This window comes from Amaranthus tricolor, chromosome 3 (assembly GCF_026212465.1).
Source record: "Amaranthus tricolor cultivar Red isolate AtriRed21 chromosome 3, ASM2621246v1, whole genome shotgun sequence".
Taxonomy (NCBI): domain Eukaryota; kingdom Viridiplantae; phylum Streptophyta; class Magnoliopsida; order Caryophyllales; family Amaranthaceae; genus Amaranthus; species Amaranthus tricolor.
This window is the reverse complement of record NC_080049.1, coordinates 5,797,136-5,817,514: the sequence shown is the minus strand read 5'-3', so window position 1 is coordinate 5,817,514 and position 20,379 is coordinate 5,797,136. Positions and strand designations below refer to the sequence as shown.

Here is a 20,379-nt window from a genome sequence, read left to right as displayed (position 1 = left end):
TTGTTGAAGTAGACTTGGCTTAGAGATCGTTTCAGGATATGGTCGTGGGAGCATATTCATTTAGGGAGGCCTGTCATTCGGATGGTTTGACCCCCTGGGCAACATGCTCAGGATGATGACGTAGAGGATTTTGAACCGGTCTTAGGTTCACAGCATCGACACGTGAGGGATCCTTTAGTAGTAAGGTAATAATAATCAATTCCCTGTTTAATTCAAATTTCACTATTTTATGATACTTCACAATGTTCATTTGTTCGCAGCTGGCTTCGCGTATATCTTTCGAGGTCCCACTCCCTACATACTCTAGTCTACTATCGAGACTCACTTGATCGACAAAGGGACGACCACGTTATTAAGATTTATTATTTGTATTAGTTGTGAATAAATTGTTCATGTTACCGCGTATATTGATTTCTATTACAGATGACATGGCAACCTTACACAGCGGCTAAGATGGAGGCTTTGCCAGACATATGTAGATCGGGCCAGGGAATTTGGAGATCGCGTTGTCCACTAATTTGCTTTAACATCGTCGAATTACATCTCTCGGATCGTGTAATGCGTCAATTTGGTTTGGAGCAGGTTATTCCGGATGCCTGTGACACTCAAGCTGCACTACATGCGATTGATAGGAGGACTGAGGACAAGAACTACATCATACGACATAGATCGCATGTAGATGTGTGGAATGACCGAGCATCTCGATTAGTTTAGAGAGAGAATTACACCGGTTAGAGCTTGGGTGCGTACATGTATTGGTAAAAGCAAATCTCTATATTACGCATCATGAAACCACATTTGCACAGCCAGGATCACATTACCATCCTACATCTACGTTACTGGTACGTCTTCTTTAAACAATCACAAAATATAGTAATACCTTTATGTGATTCTTTCAACATTTTATTGTTTACATACAGGCTGAGCGCATAAGATCGGTCCTTATACAATGCAATGACACGATGCACGGGGCTGTTACATTGTCCATTGATGTGGGGTATCGGCTATGTACTCAGACCCTGGGCTCCATTAACACGTCATTGACCGATGTATTGAGTCAGGCGGGGTATGATTATCTCATTCTGACTCCACCCACCACTGGGGATGATCAGACGTTCCACACTCCTTCTTCTCGGGGTTTGAGCCACCGAGATAGCTCTTCTGGAGGATCAAGTAGTCGGTCCTCAAGGGGTTCTGGGCGTTCATCTACTCGAGATCGGTCTTCTAGATCTCCATCAATGTCCGGTGCTATGTCGCCATATGTTTCTCCAGCTTCCGTGTCCACTCCTCCACATCTATCGCCTCCGCATATGATCATTACATATCAGCGTGCTAGTCAAAGACAAGTTCTTGCTCTTAATGTCATTGCAGAGGCTGACGAGTCTACACCATCCTCATCCAATGGTGCATGCAGTAAAAGGGGGCGGGGATTGTAGTTTAATAGATTTTGTTTTATATGTCTTGAACTTCTTGTGTCACTTTCGATGATTGTAATATCGTGCGCATTATTTTCATAATTAATGTTTACAAATCATGTTGGTTGTTAGTTGATTATCATGGAATAGATAGTATTGAACTAGTTTAATGCAGGCTGTGCTAACTATTTATGGGAACTGAAAGAACAAATAAAGCGTTGCAAGGGCACAAGAAAAATAGGCATCTGAGATGGCTGTTTACATGGTAAAGCTACCCAGACAAAACCGCTACTTCATGTGGCGATTTGCCCCATACACTAAAAAATTACTCTGTTTGTAAACCGCTGAATGAAATGACGATTTTCTCTTTAAGGTAAACTGCTATCTCATGTGACGATTTGGTATTGTAGATTTAAAAAAAAATATATTATGCCACGTGGACAATATATTGGGAATAAGTTTCCCTGCAACATAGATTGAGAATTATTTTCTAATATATCTATATTAAGGGAAAAGTATCCCCAAATTCTAGAAAAAAAAAAATCATATTCAAGATTTAAACATTCAGAAGTTAACTTTACATTTAAAAGTGTTAGATTTGCACATAATGAGAGTTGGATAAAGCATGGACCAAAGAGATATAAAAAGCAATGCAGAAATAAGAATCACCAAACTTAGGTAGTGGTATTAAATGCTTCTTCTAAATGGGCCTTATCTTATAACAGTGCGTGGTATTAGTTGTTGCCGTGTAGTTATGCCAAGTTTAATCGGCAAAGAAATATTATTGCACTCAAACAGAATGCCCCTAGAATTAAGATATATAAAAAATGATGAATTGTGGTTAAAATATTGTCCATGTTTATAATGACATTGTGACTTATGAGTAAGGAATCGATCATTAAACTTCACATGAGAAGAAAGCCTTATTATTATTTTAATAAATTCTTGTATGAGACGGTCTCACCGAAAAATACGTTTTATAGATGATTAAATAGCACATCTCATACATATTATGAGAATATAGATTTCTTATTTGAGGTCATCTAACCGAAAAACGATCTTTCATGAGATTAAAAATAATATTACCCTTATTTAAATAACATTAAGGTGTGTTTAGATTGAAGGAAAGAAAAGGAATGTAATAAGGAGAGGGATTGGACAGATAAAGGATCCTATGTCTGGATAATAAAATGGAAGAAAAGAGATTTAGAAGATTAGATTAATAATTTTTAAGGTGTTAATCTCTCCAAAGTTTAAAAGACTTGGATGGAAAACATTCATCTCCCTTAATTATCCTTCCCTTTTATTATAAACAAATAAGAATTACTTTTCTTCTATTTCTCTTTACTTCATTTCCCTTTCCCCTTTCCCCTTTCCATTCTTTCATCATTTCTCTTTAAAATTGTTATCCAAAGATAAACGATGAGCTTAAGAAATAAATTTTTCTCATATAAGATTTTGAGTTTTAATTTTCACCTAGTCATAACTAAAAGATAAGCTCAACAAATAAAATAATAAAATTAATTTTTTTTATAAAAAGTAAATGGTGAAGACAAATTAAAGTGAACCATGGCTAAGTTTTGTTTCTTATTCTACCATCAGTTCATAAGTTGATGCTAGGCTGGCCGTGCCTGGGTATTCAATGGACCACATGCCCTTTTGTCTTATGATTTAACTGCCAACTGAGTTTTTCAAAATCTTGCTCAACTAGACTTTGTACCATACTATATTACTATTAGTACTAAGAATATATAATTAATGTTTAATGTCTTTTATTTGCAAATAATTCCTTTTATTTGTCCATTTTTGAAAATTCATCCACATTGTAGCTATGTATTAACAAATGAGAAAACTACATATGCAAATTTCAAAGTGGAAACTAGTGAATCAAATTAGGTTTCTTTTGAACTAATTTAAGTAACATTTTATTTGTCCTCTTTTTCACAACTTTTTAGTTTTGGATTATTATTATTATTATTATTATTATTATTATTATTATTAATGTTAGGGCTGGCAAAAGTTGACCCGACCTGCTAACCTGATCTGAAACCGACCCGAAATTAGCGGGTTTGGGTTTAGATTTTTGACCCAATTAATTAAATGGGTCAACCCGACCTGATCTGTTTATATAATGGGTTAGGTTCAGGTTGAATATTTGAACCCGAAAAAAACCTGTTTAACCCATTTATTAAATGGGTCAATCAGGTCAGGTCGACCCATATTTAACCCATTTAAAAATAAATAAAATAAGCATAATAATAATAATAATAATAATAATAATTAAAAAAAAAACGGTATAAAAGACCCACGAAACCCTAAACGCTTAAAGACCAAGCCGTCTTCTCCTTCCTCCTCTTCTCCCTCTTCTTTCTCTCCTTCTTCCTCTCTCTTCCCGTGCGCCTCCTTCCCATTTTCCCCGACCAGCAGCCGCCCTCCCAAGCAGCAGCAAGGGGCTGCGTCACCTTCCCCAAACAGCAACGACCAACATCTAGGCTGCCTCTGCTCGCGTCTGCTGCAGCCACGACCCCAGCCTGCGCTTCTCCCTTTTCTGCTGTGGAGGCTGCTCTTCTCCCTTCTCTCTTTAATTCTTCATAATAATATGGTTTGTGTTTGTGTTATTTAGGGTTCGATTTTTTCGAATTTGTTGGGGTTTCATTTTTACTAAACTGGTAATTTACATCTTGTTTTTTATTTCATTTTTCTGTTTCATTTTTATCGATTTTTTTGATTTTTTCGATTTTTCAATTTGTGTTACGTTTACTCCATTTTTCTTTATGTTTTGCAAGATTGTGTTCAATCCTGCTTCATTTTTACTCCTGCTTGCTGCTTCTCTGTGCGACTTCAGAGTGTGCCTTCTCCTTCCTCTTCTCTGTGGCGGCACCTAGGTAAGAATTATTGATTTATTTCTTTGTTTCCCATTTTTCTGATTTTTTTTTTGATCGATTTTTTCTGATTTGGATTGTGTTCGATTTTTCTGATTTTTTAGATTTTGCAGTTCAATCTTCCTGATCTTCAATTTAAGCTTGTACTGTGTTCGATTTTCAACTCCATTAATGGATGAAAGTATGTTATACTGTGTTCCATTAATGGATGAAGCTTGTAATGTTTTACAGTGTTAGCCATAAATTAGTTTTTATATTGTAATTTTGTAATATTGTAATTTTTGGGTCAAATGGGTCAAATGACCTGAAATATATGGGTTCAGGGTTTCAATTTTTGACCCATTTAATTAAATGGGTCAGGTTCAGGTCAAGGGTCTATTGACCCATTTATATATGACCCGAACCTGAAAACGACCCAACCCGACCTGTTTGACACCCCTAATTAATGTAAAGAGCATCTGCATGTTAAGCAGAAGGTTTGAGGTTCGACCCCTACTGGTACAGGTATTAACTAGGGGGTTTCTTGACTGCGTGCATCCTCTTTACTACCTCGTTGAGGGAAACATGTATGACTTGTCTGCATCTTTCAGGAAAAAAAATACCCCCCACTCGAACCCTGCCTTTTGCGGGATACTGGGAGTGTCCTTCCTTTTTACTAAAGTAACTCATTAAATCATATTTATTTCTTATTTATGTAAAGCTGTAAATGATTTTTACTACCAAGGGTCATTTGAAAACAATATCTTAATTATCTTTTTATCGCTTATGACTTATGAGTATATAACAAGAGTAAAATTGGGTATATTAAATTTCCCTCTCTAACTAAGAGCTTAATACCATTGGGGAAATAATATATGAAATAACGTCTCGTATTGTTTATTTTTTTCCTTCCATCTTCCCAACTTTTCTCACTTTTATTTTATTTATTCTCTATTAAATGACAATTGATTCATAGGGCTTGAAGTAAATTTTTTAAAAAAATCTTTGTCCTGTTTATGACTTGTAGGGGGACCGCGGGATTTTAATTTTAGGAAAAATTATCAGGAATAGTATAATTTTTTATTTATTTTTCTATAATAATATGAATTTTTAATTAACTATGAATAATAACAACTTAAAGGGTTTTTTCTTAGAAAATCCTTAACATGTTAAAAATCAAACTATAAGCGATTATAAGACAAAAAAATTGGTAAATAGTTAATAAACTAAAGTTGGTATTATTCTAGGAAAATAACCCACTAAGTTAGTATTATTCATGGTTAATCAATAATTAGTATTATTATAAAAAAATTAATAAAAAATTATATCATTTACGTTAATTTTTCCATAATTTTATTATTATACTAACAAATTCCGACATAATATGCTTCCAGGATACTTATGTGCATTAATTAACATGAAATCTAGGTTTCTAGGATGCACGATTATCATAATAATATTAAATACTCACCAAGTACCCTATTGACAACCGGAGCAACGGAAAACTAAAATATTATACTTTCTCAATTTTGAAATATTTGGAGCACGTATTTATTGTTCAAGCTTATTTTATATATTACGGTTAAATGTGTAAGAAAAAATATAATCAAGTGAGATCTTGTTTGAATCGTCTAATCGTTTACTTTCATAATATAAATTTTTTATAATTTTTAAATGTGTATAGTTTAATATATAAATGAATAAAATAACACAGTAAATTGCGTAAAAAGTCAAATATAGCAAGTATATTGAAATGGAGAAAGTATATAGTACTCCTAGACCTGGGAAAATCTGATCCGACCCGAAAATGAACCCGGGACCCGACCCGACAAAACCCGAACCCGACCGACCCGAAAGCGACTTAATCCGATACATGACCGACCCGATAATTACCCGACCGAAAACCGACCCGTTTTGACAGATTTAATATCAATTTTTAGAGTAATTTCAATGTTCAAATTCATTTCAAATAAAATTTTAGTTTTCAAAGTATCTCAACATATTGAGTATACCACTTGAACCCTAAAACTCATCAATAGATCTCAAAAAACACGTATTTAACGTCTTTTTAGCCATCGTAATTATTTTTCTTTAAAAACAGGACGTTATAATCATCTTAATTGAATACATGTATCTTGTTAAATCAGTCAAATGAGTTTTTAATTCTTCTACATTTCAGTAAGCAAATCAATATAATTTATACGAACGTTTCGCACGTTTGAATGAGCTTTTCAAAAAACGAATGTCGCTACCCTAAATTATAAAACGCGTATCTTATAAGACGAAATAAGTACTTAGTTAGTTGTATATCTTTCCAACATGAAAATTGTGAAGATAATTTTAACGTCATTTTTATCTAACGTTACAATTATAATAAACAAAATAACTTTTATAAAGCGCGTATCTCACAAGTCTTTCAAAATAAGTATTAATTCCCCTATATTTTCTAGCACGTAAATGAACCTGACATACCAACTATTTTTTAAAAATCGTACATGTAATTTCTCTAATGATTTTTTTTAGACATTTTAATGATTTTTTTTTTTATGTTGAATTAGTTGATTGGATATTCTAATGTTTTATGGTAACCCGTTGGGTCAATCCGAACCTACCCGAAACCCAGAGTGATCCGACCTGAAACTGACCTGATCCAAAACTGACCCGACCCGAAAATGACCCGACCGAAATTGATCCGACCCAAAACCCGACCGACCGACCGTTTTCCCAGGTCTAAGTACTCCCCTTTGTTTCACTGATTTTGTCGCATTTATTTTTTTAACATTATTCACAGTTTACTTTTAACTTATATTTTACTGTTAATCTATAAGTTAAAACATAATTAAGAAATATCGATAATTATAGTACCACATTTTCACCCGACAACTCTTCTGCTTGCCTGTTCTGTTAAACACTAAGCTATATCTCCTATTTTTACCAATTTTGCATTAAATGATCTTATAAATCTTTCAAAAGATTCAGCTACATTAATAAATTAACTGTAACTGTATTTTTAACTAAAACCAAAAATAAAGTCAGTGTAGGGTTATTACTATACCTACCAAACAGTCTTGCATGGCCTACCTCTAGTTTTGTGAGGTGATAATGATCATTTTAATGGTTGAAATTTTAAATTAAGACATAAATACTGTAAATATATATAATTAGATGATCGTAATTCGCAAAAAAATGCAAGAGTGTAATTTGTAAATTATCCTATTTTAAAAACATATTACAAAAACATGTATCACAAAGTCAACTAGTACGATCATTATTGTTTCAAAATTCAAAATATAAATAAATTGCTAAAATTTGAATATTAAGTCGCATTGAGAAGAACCAAAACCAAAAAAGCTCCCATAGTTTTCACCAAATGAAGTAGAAGTACATTGTAATTTGTAAGTTATAAAGATAAGAATCATAAATAGGCTCGTGCATGAGTGATATTACAAAAATGAAAAAATATACTTAGCTGTTCTATTGAAATTGTAGCATTTTGTAAATCTATATGAGAGCTTTTAAAAATAAATGTTAAAATTCTAATGGGACGAAGGGAGTAAGAATTTATCATTCCTTGACATCCTTTTAAGTTCATAAATTGCTATCAATACATAAAATGCTATCAATACATGGGATTATACACCCTTAGTTTAAAGGACATTTTGGCACCCAAAAAACAACTTTTAGGGTTTGCATATTACCACAAAACAAGGGAGTAGAGCCCTAGGATTGAGCAAATACAACTCCTCAATGCTTGCATATAGACCTACTTTTCCTGCTAATGAATCAAACCCTGTTTGCCCCGCCAATTCTTGCAAATTTTCCAATGGCCTATGAACTCTTCCTGCAATAACTCGGCATACAATCAACGCCCTCTTAATCGATGGCTCTTCATCACCGAATTCGATGCTTTCAAATGCCCGTCCACTAGTAGAAGTCGTAAAGACACCAACCCCACTTGTAATGTCCTTCTTGGTATAGAAACCGTGCCTTATGATTTGACAAACACAACATTTTTCCGAGATACAAAGGCTCGAAGAACCATCGAGGCCTAACGAGCAGGCCACAGTCGTCCCATAGAATCGTAGTAGCTCGTTTCCATCTGCAAGGCATCGCGGATGCTTCTTAGTGAGCTTACTAGCTTTGATCTTAACCATTTCTCGGTATTCTTCAAACCGAGCTATTGTTTTCTGTGTGTTATGGACTTTCAACACCCTCTCTATTCTACCACAGTGATTCTCTGACTTTAACCAGCTTGTTCTGCATATGATTTCAACTATTTTTCTTGAAGAATCACCTTCCAAAAGCTCAGTCACTGTAGTAAATTAACATGAAGAGTACTCATAAATAGTCTTTAATAGAAATTGCATTAAAATCTAGCTAGGACATATGACCTAAAGTACCCATGTTGACACTAAATTTAGAATCTCTGCAAAGAAAACTCTTTAATGGAACAGGGTAGAAAATTCATTAGCCTTGTATAAATGACAGTTCTGTACTCAAATTAGTACTATCAAATTGGTAACATTTATAGAATTACTCAAAAAAAAAAACTATCCTAATAAATTGGGTGAGACTAGAGCCGTTCAAAACAGACCTGATGACCGATATTCATCCGACCTTGAAATTGAACCCGAATTGAGCCGATTTGAAAATAGATTTACAATTTTGTAAAACCAAAATAGATTTGAAAATAGATTTTATAACGACTTGAAACACTTGACCCAAAATCAAACTGATGACCCGAATGAACATCTCTAGATGAGACCTTTGTTACCACCTCGAGTACATGAGTCTTCATTTGACTTCAAGTATATTCGACATATGGACATGGGTAGGACATCTAACCCTTTATTTTGAACCAATAACATTGCATTTTCTATAATTTAGTCGAGTCAAGACACTTGTATAGGTGGAAGTATTGGATATGAGTTCCCGAGTCCAAGTTACACAAAAGTGAAACAGTTGAAAGTCAAAAACTAATGAAACAAAACTAACAAGGCTTTGTTATCAACATTCAACCAAAATGGTTCCAAGAATGTCTTGAAACTAAAATAAGGAAAAGGGCCCAAAAAGTTGAAAATCGAACATCAACACTTTAATAGAATTACTTCTATAAAGCAAATAACTTTTGAAAAAAGCAATTAAGGCAAGATCATCTAGATTTCTTAAAAACAATAATTAACAAATTTAACAAAATAAAGCCAAAGAGAAAACAAATTACCAGCATGATTTGAGAGATGGTGAGCTTCAAGGGCGTCCCATTTGTTAAATTGCTCTTTACACTTATGACAAGTCAATTGAGAAGACCCATTAGACTCAATCTCAAGGGAGAACCTTTTCCTTGAATTACTTATCCCACTACTACCAATTCCACTTCCCCCATTCCCAAACACAGAAGAACCTTCTCTTTCCCTCTCCAAACTAAAGGACTTTCTAGAAGACTTTGCAACTGATGAACTTTTGTTAAAGTAATGCATTGTAGGGTGCCCTCCAGGTCCTGGGGTACCTGGTCTTAAAGTACCCACAAATGTTGACTCATCCTTCTCTTTTTCTGAGCTTAACCCATCTGGGTAATTCCCAAAAGGTCCATACCCAGTAATCTTAAGCTCACACCTTGAATTACTCAAAATTACTTCATGGGTAATTGGGTTTAGAAACTCACTACTACCTATAGATCTTGGACTACAACTTGGGGGTTTTTCAATATGTCTTTTACTTCCATGAATTACATCCTTAAGATTTGCTATTGACCTTGAACAACCTGATCTTCCAACCCTTCTTGTTAATATTGAGTTCATCATATGATGATTATGATGATGATTTTTACTACCCTTTGATGATTTTGGTTCATGTACATCTGACGGCTCTGATTTACAGTGCAAAGATTTCTTCAATGAGAACCACACATTTGGTTTGGTGTTCTCTTTTCCCTGTTTGTTTCTTCCCTTACCATTAACATTTTTCCCACTTTCTTCCATATCTTTAAACCCTAATTTTTTTTTCTCAAAAAGCTTGCTCCTTTATCCAAATTTCTTCCCCAAATTTAATCAAATTAAAACCTTTAAATTTCCTTATACCAATCTATCATTTTCAACAATAAAAATTACGAATAGGCAATACCCCATTTTCCCTTTCAACAATGTGGGAGCTAAAAATGGGAAATTTGCAATAAATGTTGCATTAAAAAGTGTATACTTCTGGGATGACTTAAAAATTGAACAAAATCTCTAAAAAAGATATTTTTTTGGTTCCATAACCAACAATTAACCCACCAAAATAGACAGCTAACTGACCAGAATTTCTACAAGCACCTTGCAAATTTTGAAAATGGGTTCTATCTAATCTCACTATCTATCGCTTTCTTTTGGAGGGAAGGGATAGAATTAAGTTTAAGAGAAGGATAGATAGTAAGACAAAAAATTTGTGCTTAAAGAAAGAAACAATTAAGTGAGTCCAATTTTCAGTGAAAATTTAAGAAATGGTAGGAAATAAATGCAGAAATTTTGCAAGTGGTGATGGAGTCTGTTTAGGGGTATTAAATTTATGGTAGTAAAAATCAATGAGGCTTCCTGACAACAGGTGTTGTGTGGGGAGCCTTAAAATTTTTAAAAATTTAAAATGTAAAATTAAATATAGATAATATCAAGGCTAATACTTCTATAACTAAAGTTGAATGGAAACCCATGTATGTACATTTATAAATAATTTTAATAAAAAAGTTGTAATTATATGGTATTGGTATAATATTGAGTAGGAGTATTATATTTCATATAAAAATAAATATATCATTTTAGAATTTATTGCGTTTTAATGAAAGAAATTAAGGTTGTTAATATAAGTATTAATTTAAATTCTTATATTTTGTAGGCGAATGTTATTATAACAAAATTTGTCACAGTTAAACTAATATTGCAAATTTTGTGAGAAACAATTTTTAATTGGCCGGTCCATAAAAGAAAATATGAAGTAAGTTATTTGATGGACATTAAGAACATTATAAGTAGACATTTATGATTTGATAAATAGACATTAAGGATTCTGTAAGCATGCATTTAAAAATAATGTAAGTATGCATTAAGGATACAGTATACAGACATTAAAGATTATGTAAGTAATTTTTAAAGTTACAGTAAGTAGGCATTAAGCTTTAATAGGCTGGGCCTGAGAGACGTCTCTCAAACAGACAATCTCTTAAGAAACTTGCTGAAATAATATTTATTTATCATGTATTCTTTTCTTTCTTATAGAAACATTTTAGTTTAAATTTTGATAAATAAACTTTATTAATATGCAAATACTTTTACATAAAAAATTAAGCAAATATATATATATTTTAAGAAACTTTAATAGGAGATGTCATGTAAATTTTAAATTCAAAATTGTTATGGTTTAAGAAAATTTAAAAGAGCATATCTTATTGTGATATATTACACATATATTAAGGAATATGTTGATGTTAATTTTGATAGATATATTAATACATTTGTTTGATATATTTATTTTAATATACGTGCCATGTAATCTCAAATCATCCAATAATTGTGTTCCATGTGTCGAACTTCTATAAGAATGTCATTTAAAATTTTACATTTTTTTTATTAAATTGTTTTATTGTATTTTAACAATTTCAAAGAGAAAGTAATTGTAGAGCAATGACAGGATTATGATATACCAATAATTTAACTTAAGTAAATTTATTAGGAACTACTTTTGTTTAATATTGTCTCTTAATAAGATAAGCTCAAAACAAAAAGCTCCAATACTAATAATTTGTTTTAGTTTAGCTTTTTAACTCATGTATGATATGCGTCTCTTTATGAGTCAATGAGACCATTTCATACAAAACTTTGTGTCGCATTAATGGATTTCATTGTTTGATAGTTGTACGATTGGGGTTTTTTTAGTCGAATTGATTTGGATTAGAACTTTGGATCTATCTATTTTGAGTTGGTAGTGGGTTGGGTTGGCTATGGATGGGGTTGGGTTTGGTGTGCTTTTCGAGTCAATTTAGGTCTAAGATTTTGCTTTTCACTTCTGAGTAGTTATTGCACTGTGCACCTTGGAGATTGGAACTTTGCTTCCTACCTTATTGAACTAAAGTTCTTTTTAAGGAGATCTTACATGGTAATAATGAGGTATTGTGCTTTTTAAGTGATAATTAAAGCTTTTTAAAAGTCTATGCAGTAACTTTGAGGTTTATCAAATTCTTTCTCCGTTACCTTTTTACACATAAAATGTTTGAAAATGTTAATTACAAAGCAAATTTGAAAAAGTATATCAAAAAAAAATTCATTTTAAGCACAATGAAATCCTAATTTGATAGTAGAAGAATCGAAAAAACTAGGGTTTGAATTTTGGGGAAAAATGTGATTTGGAGAAAAGATGAGAGAGTTCGAGTTAGATGTTTTGGAGGAAATTTATGAAACTGATGCAATTTGATTTGTTAAACGAATACATAGACATACAACAAGGTTTAAGCTTAGTAAATAACGTTTTCAAATGTTTTAAAAGTAAAAAGCTCACGAAGAAAGAATTTGGTAAACTTTAGGTTATCGTGTGGATTTTTAAAAAGCTTTGGTTACCACGTGGAAAACCCAATACCTTAAGGTTGCCACTGGAATTCCCTTCTTTATATTTAACACAAAGACTTGTGAGTGATAGTCTCATATCGAGAACCGTTCATATAGGCTGGCCCAAAAGTAAAAAATTAAAAAACAAAATTAACTTTAACCTAAAAGTGATCAATTTCAATTTATAGTAAACCTTAAATAGATCATAAAAATTAAAAAATTAACTTTAACCTAAAAGTGATCAATTTTGACATTAAAGTGATCAATTTCTAGTTGCAAAATTATAACCTTAATTAAATCAATTTTTTTGAAGTATTCAATTTCGACGTTAAAATGATCAATTCAAACCTTAAATTGATCAATTAAATGATCAGTTATATTATTTAAAAGAAAACAATAAAAAATTTCAATTTTGATCTAAATTGATCAAATTTGACATTAAAGTGATCAATTTCTACTTCCAAGTTTATAACTTTAAATAGATTAATATTTTTAAATTCTTCAACTTCGACGTTAAAGTAATCAACTTAGATCTTAAAGTGATCAATTATATATAAAATGATCAGTTATAACTAATAAAAAATTAATTTAACTTTAAAAATATCAATTATGACCTTAAATAGATCAATCATTGATCGCGTATTGAAAAAAACTATAATTGAGTCGATTAGGCCACTAGTTTCAATATGAGACGGTCGCTCGCAAGACCCACTGATTATTTAAGCATTATAATATAAATTAATATTAATAAAACTTATCTTCAAAAGTAGGTAAGTTTGTAAAAAAAAGTAGATGAGTAATTTAAATAATATAAAAATAATCATAATATAATGAAAATAAAGTGCTAAGGTACCATAAGAAGAAATAAGTTTCAATCAAATTTTAATGTCTATTTTAATAAAATGATTATTATAATAGGAAATTTAAATTAATAACACTAATTCTTAAATGAGACAGTCTCATGGTGAGACCATCTCTATTGGACTAGTCCAATATACAATTTGTTTTAAAGTGATCACTTATAATTTTAAAATAAACACTTTTCATAGTCTTAGAGTGATTACTTATAACCTTAAAACGATCACTTATGATTTTAAAATAATCATTTAAAGAATGGGCTATGATATGGGCTTATCTCATGGTGAGACGGTCTCATACAAGACGAGTTGTATTAATAATACTATTTTTTTTTGAAAGAAAGCGAAAGCTAGACTAAGAATGATTTAGATCAGAGTACAAAGCGTCCCTTAGCCAGGTCGGGCCAACATCCACCCAGACCTCATCACTAACACCGGAGGCAGCCCACCGGACTAACTTATGAGCGGCACCATTACACTCTCGATAACAAACTACAAAGGAAATAGACTCAAAATGAAAACTAAGAGAGGCAGTATTGTCCAGCAAAGATTGAACAACACAGCATTGAGAGCTCTTGCCATTCATGGAGTCGATAATTACCTTGCAATCACCTTCAAAGAGAACATGTCGCCATCCCTGCTCTTTAGCAACAGAAAAAGTCCAAAACATGGCACGGGCCTTTAGCTTCTTCAACAGACCCACAATGCCAAACGGATTTCGAACCGGCCAAAATAAAAGAACCCATCGAGTCCCTAGCAATGAAGCCCAGACCGAATTTATCTTCTTCCTTGTGAGCAGCTCCATCAAAGTTGATCTTAATGGCATCAGCTGGTGGACACGACCAAGCCGCTAACAATCTCCCATTCCCAGAAGGACCACGATCAAACATCAGAGCACATTGGTAATCAAGCAACCAATCCAAAGCTCTTCGAACATTGAGAAGAGGAGGCATAACAACTCGATCAAAAATCTCCTCGTTCCTAGACTTCCAAATTTGCCAGCAAAGAGTAGCAAATTTTTCAGCTTCATTCCTCCCTTTATGAATTAAATACCAATCCAGCATATCCCGAAAAGAATTAGATAAAGAGCAAGGGGCCTCAATTCCAGGCAGGTTCCAAAAGTTCACGGCCCAAGAGCAATCACGAATCAAATGAAATAAGCTCTCTTTTTCCCGCAACGCTTGCAAGCCTCAAAATCAGGAATCCCTTTTTTGCTGAGATTGACTCCATGGGGAATTATGTCCCAACACACGCGCCAAACAAACTCACAGAGTTTGGGGGGAAACCTTAAGCTTCCAAATCTTACTCCAAATTGGATCAGGACCTATGGAACAAGAAGCAAAATCGTTAGAAAGCAAAGCATGGGAATAAACATCCTTAACTCTAAGAATACCATCAGCATTAAGAACCCAACAAAGTTCATCATTAACGCCACTAATGCTAATCGGAATCCTCAAGATCTTATCCGCTTCAAATGGTAAAAATGTCTCACGAACCAAGCCTTCCCGCCACACTTTCGACTCCTAATCGATGAAATAATCAAGAGTGATCTCCTCATCAGAACCTTGGCGAGGGGTAATAACACGGCCAGACCCAGCTCCATCAATCCAAGCATCTTTCCACACACGAATATTTTTACCGTTACCAACTTTCCACCGAACCCCGTTGCCTAAAATTTTGCAAGATCTCCAAATACTATGCCAACCGTAGCTAGGGCGAAAACCAACTTTAGCGGACCAAATATCACAATGCGAAAGCAGCGGGCCTTCAAAGTGCGAGCTAACAAAGAGTCCCTACGACAATGGAGCCTCCAAAACTGCTTAGCCAACATGGCTTGATTAAAGACATCGAGGTCTCAAAAACCCAAACAACCATAATCTTTTGGACAACAAAGATGAGCCCAAGACTTCCAACAAATACCTTTTCTCTCCTTAGGAATACCCCACCAAAAACGGTGAATCAAACACTCAATATCCTTGCATAAACTGATAGGAAGCTTAAAACAGCTCATAGCAAAAGTAGGGATAGCTTGCACAACAACCTTGATAAGAATCTCTTTACCCGCTCTAGATACCAGCTTCTCTTTCCAACTTGAAAGCTTTTTCCAAACTCTGTCCTTTAAAGCCGCAAAAGAGATTTGTTTAGATTTATCAAAATCGTAGGAAGGCCCAAATATTTATCGTGGGAAATAACCTCAACGATTCCAAAAACATTTTAATTTGCTGACGACAATGAGACATTAAATTATGACTAAAGGAAATCTCACATTTATCAATATTAATCTTTTGCCCCGACAAAACTTCATAATCTCTAAGAATATTACTCACAATCTCCGCATCTTTTATAGAGGTCTGGGAAAAGATAATACTATCATCAGCGAAAAACAAATGAGTGATAGGAGCCCTTGCAATAGAAATACCCCGAATAAAACCCAAGCTATAAGCATGTTTAATCATCGCTCCCAGACCCTCAGCACACAAAAGAAAAAGATAAGGAGATAAAGGATCTCTTTGGCGAAGATCCCTATTAGGAGTCAAAGAATCAGTAGGTATGCCATTAACCAAAAAAGAATGGGAGACAATCATCACACATTCCTTAATCTTCGAGACCAAACACAAAAGAAAACCCATCTTAATCATAATTCCTTTCAAATAATCCCATTCAATACGATCGTAGGCTTTACTCTTGTCTAGCTTTAAAGCCATATAACCACGCTTTCTAGTTGTGTTTGTCCTCATGAAATGAAAAACCTCAAAGGCAAGTAAAGTATTATCCGAAATTAGATGTCCAAGGACAAAAGCACTTTGGTTATCATCAATAGTATCAGGAAGAATGACTTTAAGCCTATTAGAAAGAACCTTTGAGATGATCTTATAGGATACATTGCAATGACTAATGGGCCGAGGGTCCTTCATCTCCTTGGGCTTTTTGACTTTCGGAATCAAAACCACATTAGCGTCATTGAGATTGTCAGGCATACCCCAATGATTGAGAAACCTAAGCACCATAGAGCTAACCCCATCACCAATCAAGCCCCAAAATTTATTATAAAAACATAATCGGAAAACCATCAGGACCAGGCGATTTGCTTGGATGCATAACATCCAAAGCAACCAAAACATCCTCTTTAGTAAAAGGTTTAAGGAGAAGATCTCGCATGCAATCATTAACCTAAACCTCAACATGATCAATTTGATTTACCGATATCGGAGGTCTAGAAGAAGAAAATAGGTCCTTATAGTAATCTCTCACAATACGCAAAAGTTTCTCTTGCTCAAAATGATCCACACCCGCAGCATCTCTAAGAAACTCAATCCTATTACGCTTTCTTGGATGAGACGCCTGATAATGGAAATAAGAAGTGTTTTTATCACCATCCCAAAGCAAAAAAGGACGACATCTTTGCCAAGCTTTCGTCTCAATTTTCTTCCTGATGTCACGAAGTTCCTCTTCAACTCTGCGCTCCTCCTCAATAATACTAACAATTTGCACCATCCAATGCAACCTCTTCAACTTTTTTTGCAGCCATCGGTGACGTTTATGAAGATTTTTGAAAGTGTGTTTACCCCAAGGGACTTCAACGTATCCCAAGTCTTCTCCTTCTGACCATTCTCAGACCAACCGTAAATACCCGTACCACGACAATATTCACATGTACCATGCTTGACCTCAAAATAAATAAATCTGGAATCCTTCGATCGAATACAAACATCCACCTTACACTAGTGGAAAAAAGTTTATTGGCTGCGGTTTTATCCCCGTTATATGCTGCGGTTTTGACCCGCAGCACTTGTGATAGCAGCAGATGACACAATATTATATGTTGCGGTTCAAAACCGCAGCATATAGTCCATATGTTTTGTTTTTTTTTTTCATTTTATACTAATTCATCACTAAATATTAATAACTATATACATAATAATTATTACACTAATAATCATTCAATATTTCCCCAATCATCACCAATCATCATCCAAATTAAACATCATTTAAATATATATATATATATATATATATATATATATATATATATATATGCAACCTAATACAATTTACAACCAAATACATAGCTCTCTTAAAATTAAGATATAGTAACTTAGCCAAATTCATATCAACGGTTCATATCCACAAACAAACACAAACCTCCAAAGTCTTTATGTTCCTTACCCGAACAACTCTCATGGGTTTCCTTCTATGAAAATTTCCACTTAAACTCAAATCAAATAAACTAAGATCAAAAATTAAATCAACTGGTTTAGTTCCCAAAATCGGATCAACAAAGTTGGATAAAAAGGGCTCTAGAGAATCGGTACAACTGATTTATGTTCCTTATATATCTTAAAGACATTGCGTTGCATAAGTAGTCCATTTTCCATGACATTTTAGGTTTGGAATCCGGACACCCAATATGTCTGAAATGTTTAATGGGGTTCTAAACGGAGCTCATTCACTACCTATTACTGCCTTGGTTCAGATGACTTTTTATCGTGTTAATTCTTACTTTGTGGCAAGACGAAGTATGTGAAAAGAGAGGCTTGAGGCAGGATTTGATTACACACCAAACTCAACTATTACGATTGAGAAAAACATGTTGAAATTTGTATTCCATTTGATCACGAACAAGGCTTGTTTGAGGTTAAAACAGGTCGTGGTAATCGTCCTCTGGGAAAGGGGGGGAATGTCCATAGTGTTAATCTTGTAAGGAAAACTTGTACATGTGAAAAATACAAGACTTATAAGTTGCCATGTTCTCACATACTTGCAGTTTGTGGCTTTCGAAGCATGCCATTTGCCAATTTTGAGGATTCATCATTTACGACTTTTAAGTATAGGCAAACTTATATTAAGAGCTTCAAGCCCATCAAAGATATTGCATAATTGTCATCTTACTTAGGTCCAAAACTTATCGCCGATGACAATAAGAAGAGAAGAGGGTAGGGGCGTCCTCGTATGACAAGATTTCCAAATGAGTTGGATGAGGCTTCACGCCCCAAGAGAGCATGTGGAATTTGTCGAGAGAAAGGACATAATAAGAAAACTTGTCCTAATCGAAATGATGGAACGCCAAGGTGATTGTTTATGTTAAGCTTCGTTGAAAATTTCAATTTATTTGTAGATATTTATATTTTTTCAATTTATTTGTAGATATTTATATTTTTATTTATTTAAATGTAATTGCCTTTCCATTATTGGTAATGTTTTTTACTACACTTTCATGTATGTGTTGCAGTTGACATGGACGAAAAAGGGTATTTAAGGGTATGGGTCGGGTCTGGACCCTATCCGGATTCGCACCCTAATTTTAGTGTAGGGTCAAGACCCGAACCCTAATATTAAAGGTCTAAAAATTTAGACCCAGACCCAGACCCTAAGAGTCTGAACTCGGACCCTTTAGGTCTAAAACCATACCCTAAAAAGTTTATTTTCTTGAGTGAGAATAAAGGGTCTAAAAAAATACCCTAATATGAATCCTAATTTAAACCCTTTATTAGACTCTTAGGTTTCTAAAAGCCATAGAGAATTACTTCAAACCTTCTAAATCAATAATGATTTCAAAATCAAACTTAAAAACAAATTTGAGAAACATATTTTTACTTCAATGACAGAAATTACTCTAACACTACAAACAACATTAAACACTTAAATTTAAGTTACGAAAATACTAAAATCCAAAATACACAATTAATCCTTGTCCAAATACAAATCTAACTCCCATATCATCCAATTTCTAAATTCGAATAAACAAGAAATAAGTCATGGGAAACAAAATTCGAATAAATTTATTACCTTGATGTAGCTTTAGGCACTAGTACATAATCAACCCATAAAAGATGGGTTCAAAATTCCCCAATCAAAAAACGATTCTGACCTTGCGATTTCCTCCATTGAAATCCGTACAAATTTCAGACCAATACCATAAAATAGAATCCAAACAATCCAAAGAAAAGCAACCCCCAAATCAATTCATTAAAACTTAGGGAGAAATTTGGTGGATTTGGATTTTAGGATATTAGGGTTTGATACTTTTCACTGTGGTGTCGGGTTTAGTGGTGGCGCGGGCTTTAGAAGCTAATTGGGGTTCTGCGACTGGGTTGGGTATGTGTAGTGGTGGGTTGTGCGGCGGGTTTTGGAGAAGGGAAAGGAGTGCTGTTTTCAGAATAAGGTTATTACAAATTATACTCTCCAACCCAAAAAAATTTAAAAATATAAAAAATAAAAAGGGTCTAAGGGTCGGATCCGAGTAGACTCGGACTCTGAATCTTATAATATATTTTAGACCCGAACCCTTAGGGTCCAAAAAAAATAAACCCTTACCCTTAAAAAAGGATAGGATCCAATAGGGTTTGGATTGGGTCTTAGACCCTTGCCCATCCCTACACATGACCCTCCGGTGCTATGGATTCACCACCCAATTAAGGATACAATGCCAAATATATGAATCTTGGGTAACATACTTTTGTCATTTATTTTGGAGCCTTAGATGGACTTTGTAATGTTATTTTCACTTAATCAAAAATATATTTTATTATAATTTTGTCATTTTAGTTTGAAAAAAAAATTGTACATAATAGATGCTATGAAAAAATGATACTGAAATGTGAAAGTAAAACAGTCCAATTAGAAAATTGTGAAGATATTAAGTTGGTTTTAATCTATTTTAACAATGAAAAAACAA

The 20,379-nt window shown here is 33.7% G+C and overlaps 2 protein-coding genes and 1 long non-coding RNA gene across 3 annotated transcripts; 1 reads left to right on the top strand and 2 right to left on the bottom strand.

The window, feature by feature from the left end:
- Positions 1-3,758: 3,758 nt before the first annotated feature.
- LOC130807257 (uncharacterized) lies at positions 3,759-7,813 on the top strand. The gene is made up of 3 exons (XR_009040546.1): positions 3,759-4,084; positions 4,202-4,300; positions 4,402-7,813. It is a non-coding gene; the product is annotated as an uncharacterized LOC130807257 (long non-coding RNA).
- Positions 7,814-7,816: 3 nt separating this feature from the next.
- LOC130807256 (uncharacterized) lies at positions 7,817-10,785 on the bottom strand. The gene is made up of 2 exons (XM_057672413.1): positions 9,498-10,785; positions 7,817-8,588 (listed from the first exon to the last, which is right to left on the bottom strand). The coding sequence occupies exons 1-2, from the start codon at positions 10,252-10,254 to the stop codon at positions 7,957-7,959; spliced, it is 1,389 nt and encodes a 462-aa protein (XP_057528396.1). The 5' UTR covers positions 10,255-10,785; the 3' UTR covers positions 7,817-7,956.
- A 2,911-nt stretch (positions 10,786-13,696) lies between these two features.
- On the bottom strand, positions 13,697-20,174 carry LOC130807254 (uncharacterized). Its single transcript, XM_057672411.1, has 2 exons — positions 19,491-20,174; positions 13,697-15,027 (listed from the first exon to the last, which is right to left on the bottom strand). Exon 2 carries the CDS (start codon positions 14,765-14,767, stop codon positions 14,348-14,350), a length of 420 nt encoding a protein of 139 aa, XP_057528394.1. The 5' UTR covers positions 14,768-15,027; positions 19,491-20,174; the 3' UTR covers positions 13,697-14,347.
- Between the last annotated feature and the right edge of the window lie 205 nt (positions 20,175-20,379).

What these genes read in the sequence shown, in the direction of transcription:
- LOC130807254 (XM_057672411.1), bottom strand. Translation starts at nt 14,767, where the DNA reads ATGCTGGATTGGTATTTAATTCATAAAGGGAGGAATGAAGCTGAAAAA.
- LOC130807256 (XM_057672413.1), bottom strand. Translation starts at nt 10,254, where the DNA reads ATGGAAGAAAGTGGGAAAAATGTTAATGGTAAGGGAAGAAACAAACAG. An exon ending in CCATCTCTCAAATCATGCTG is followed by an intron (nt 8,589 to 9,497) that starts GTAATTTGTTTT and finishes AATTTACTACAG; the next exon opens with TGACTGAGCTTTTGGAAGGT.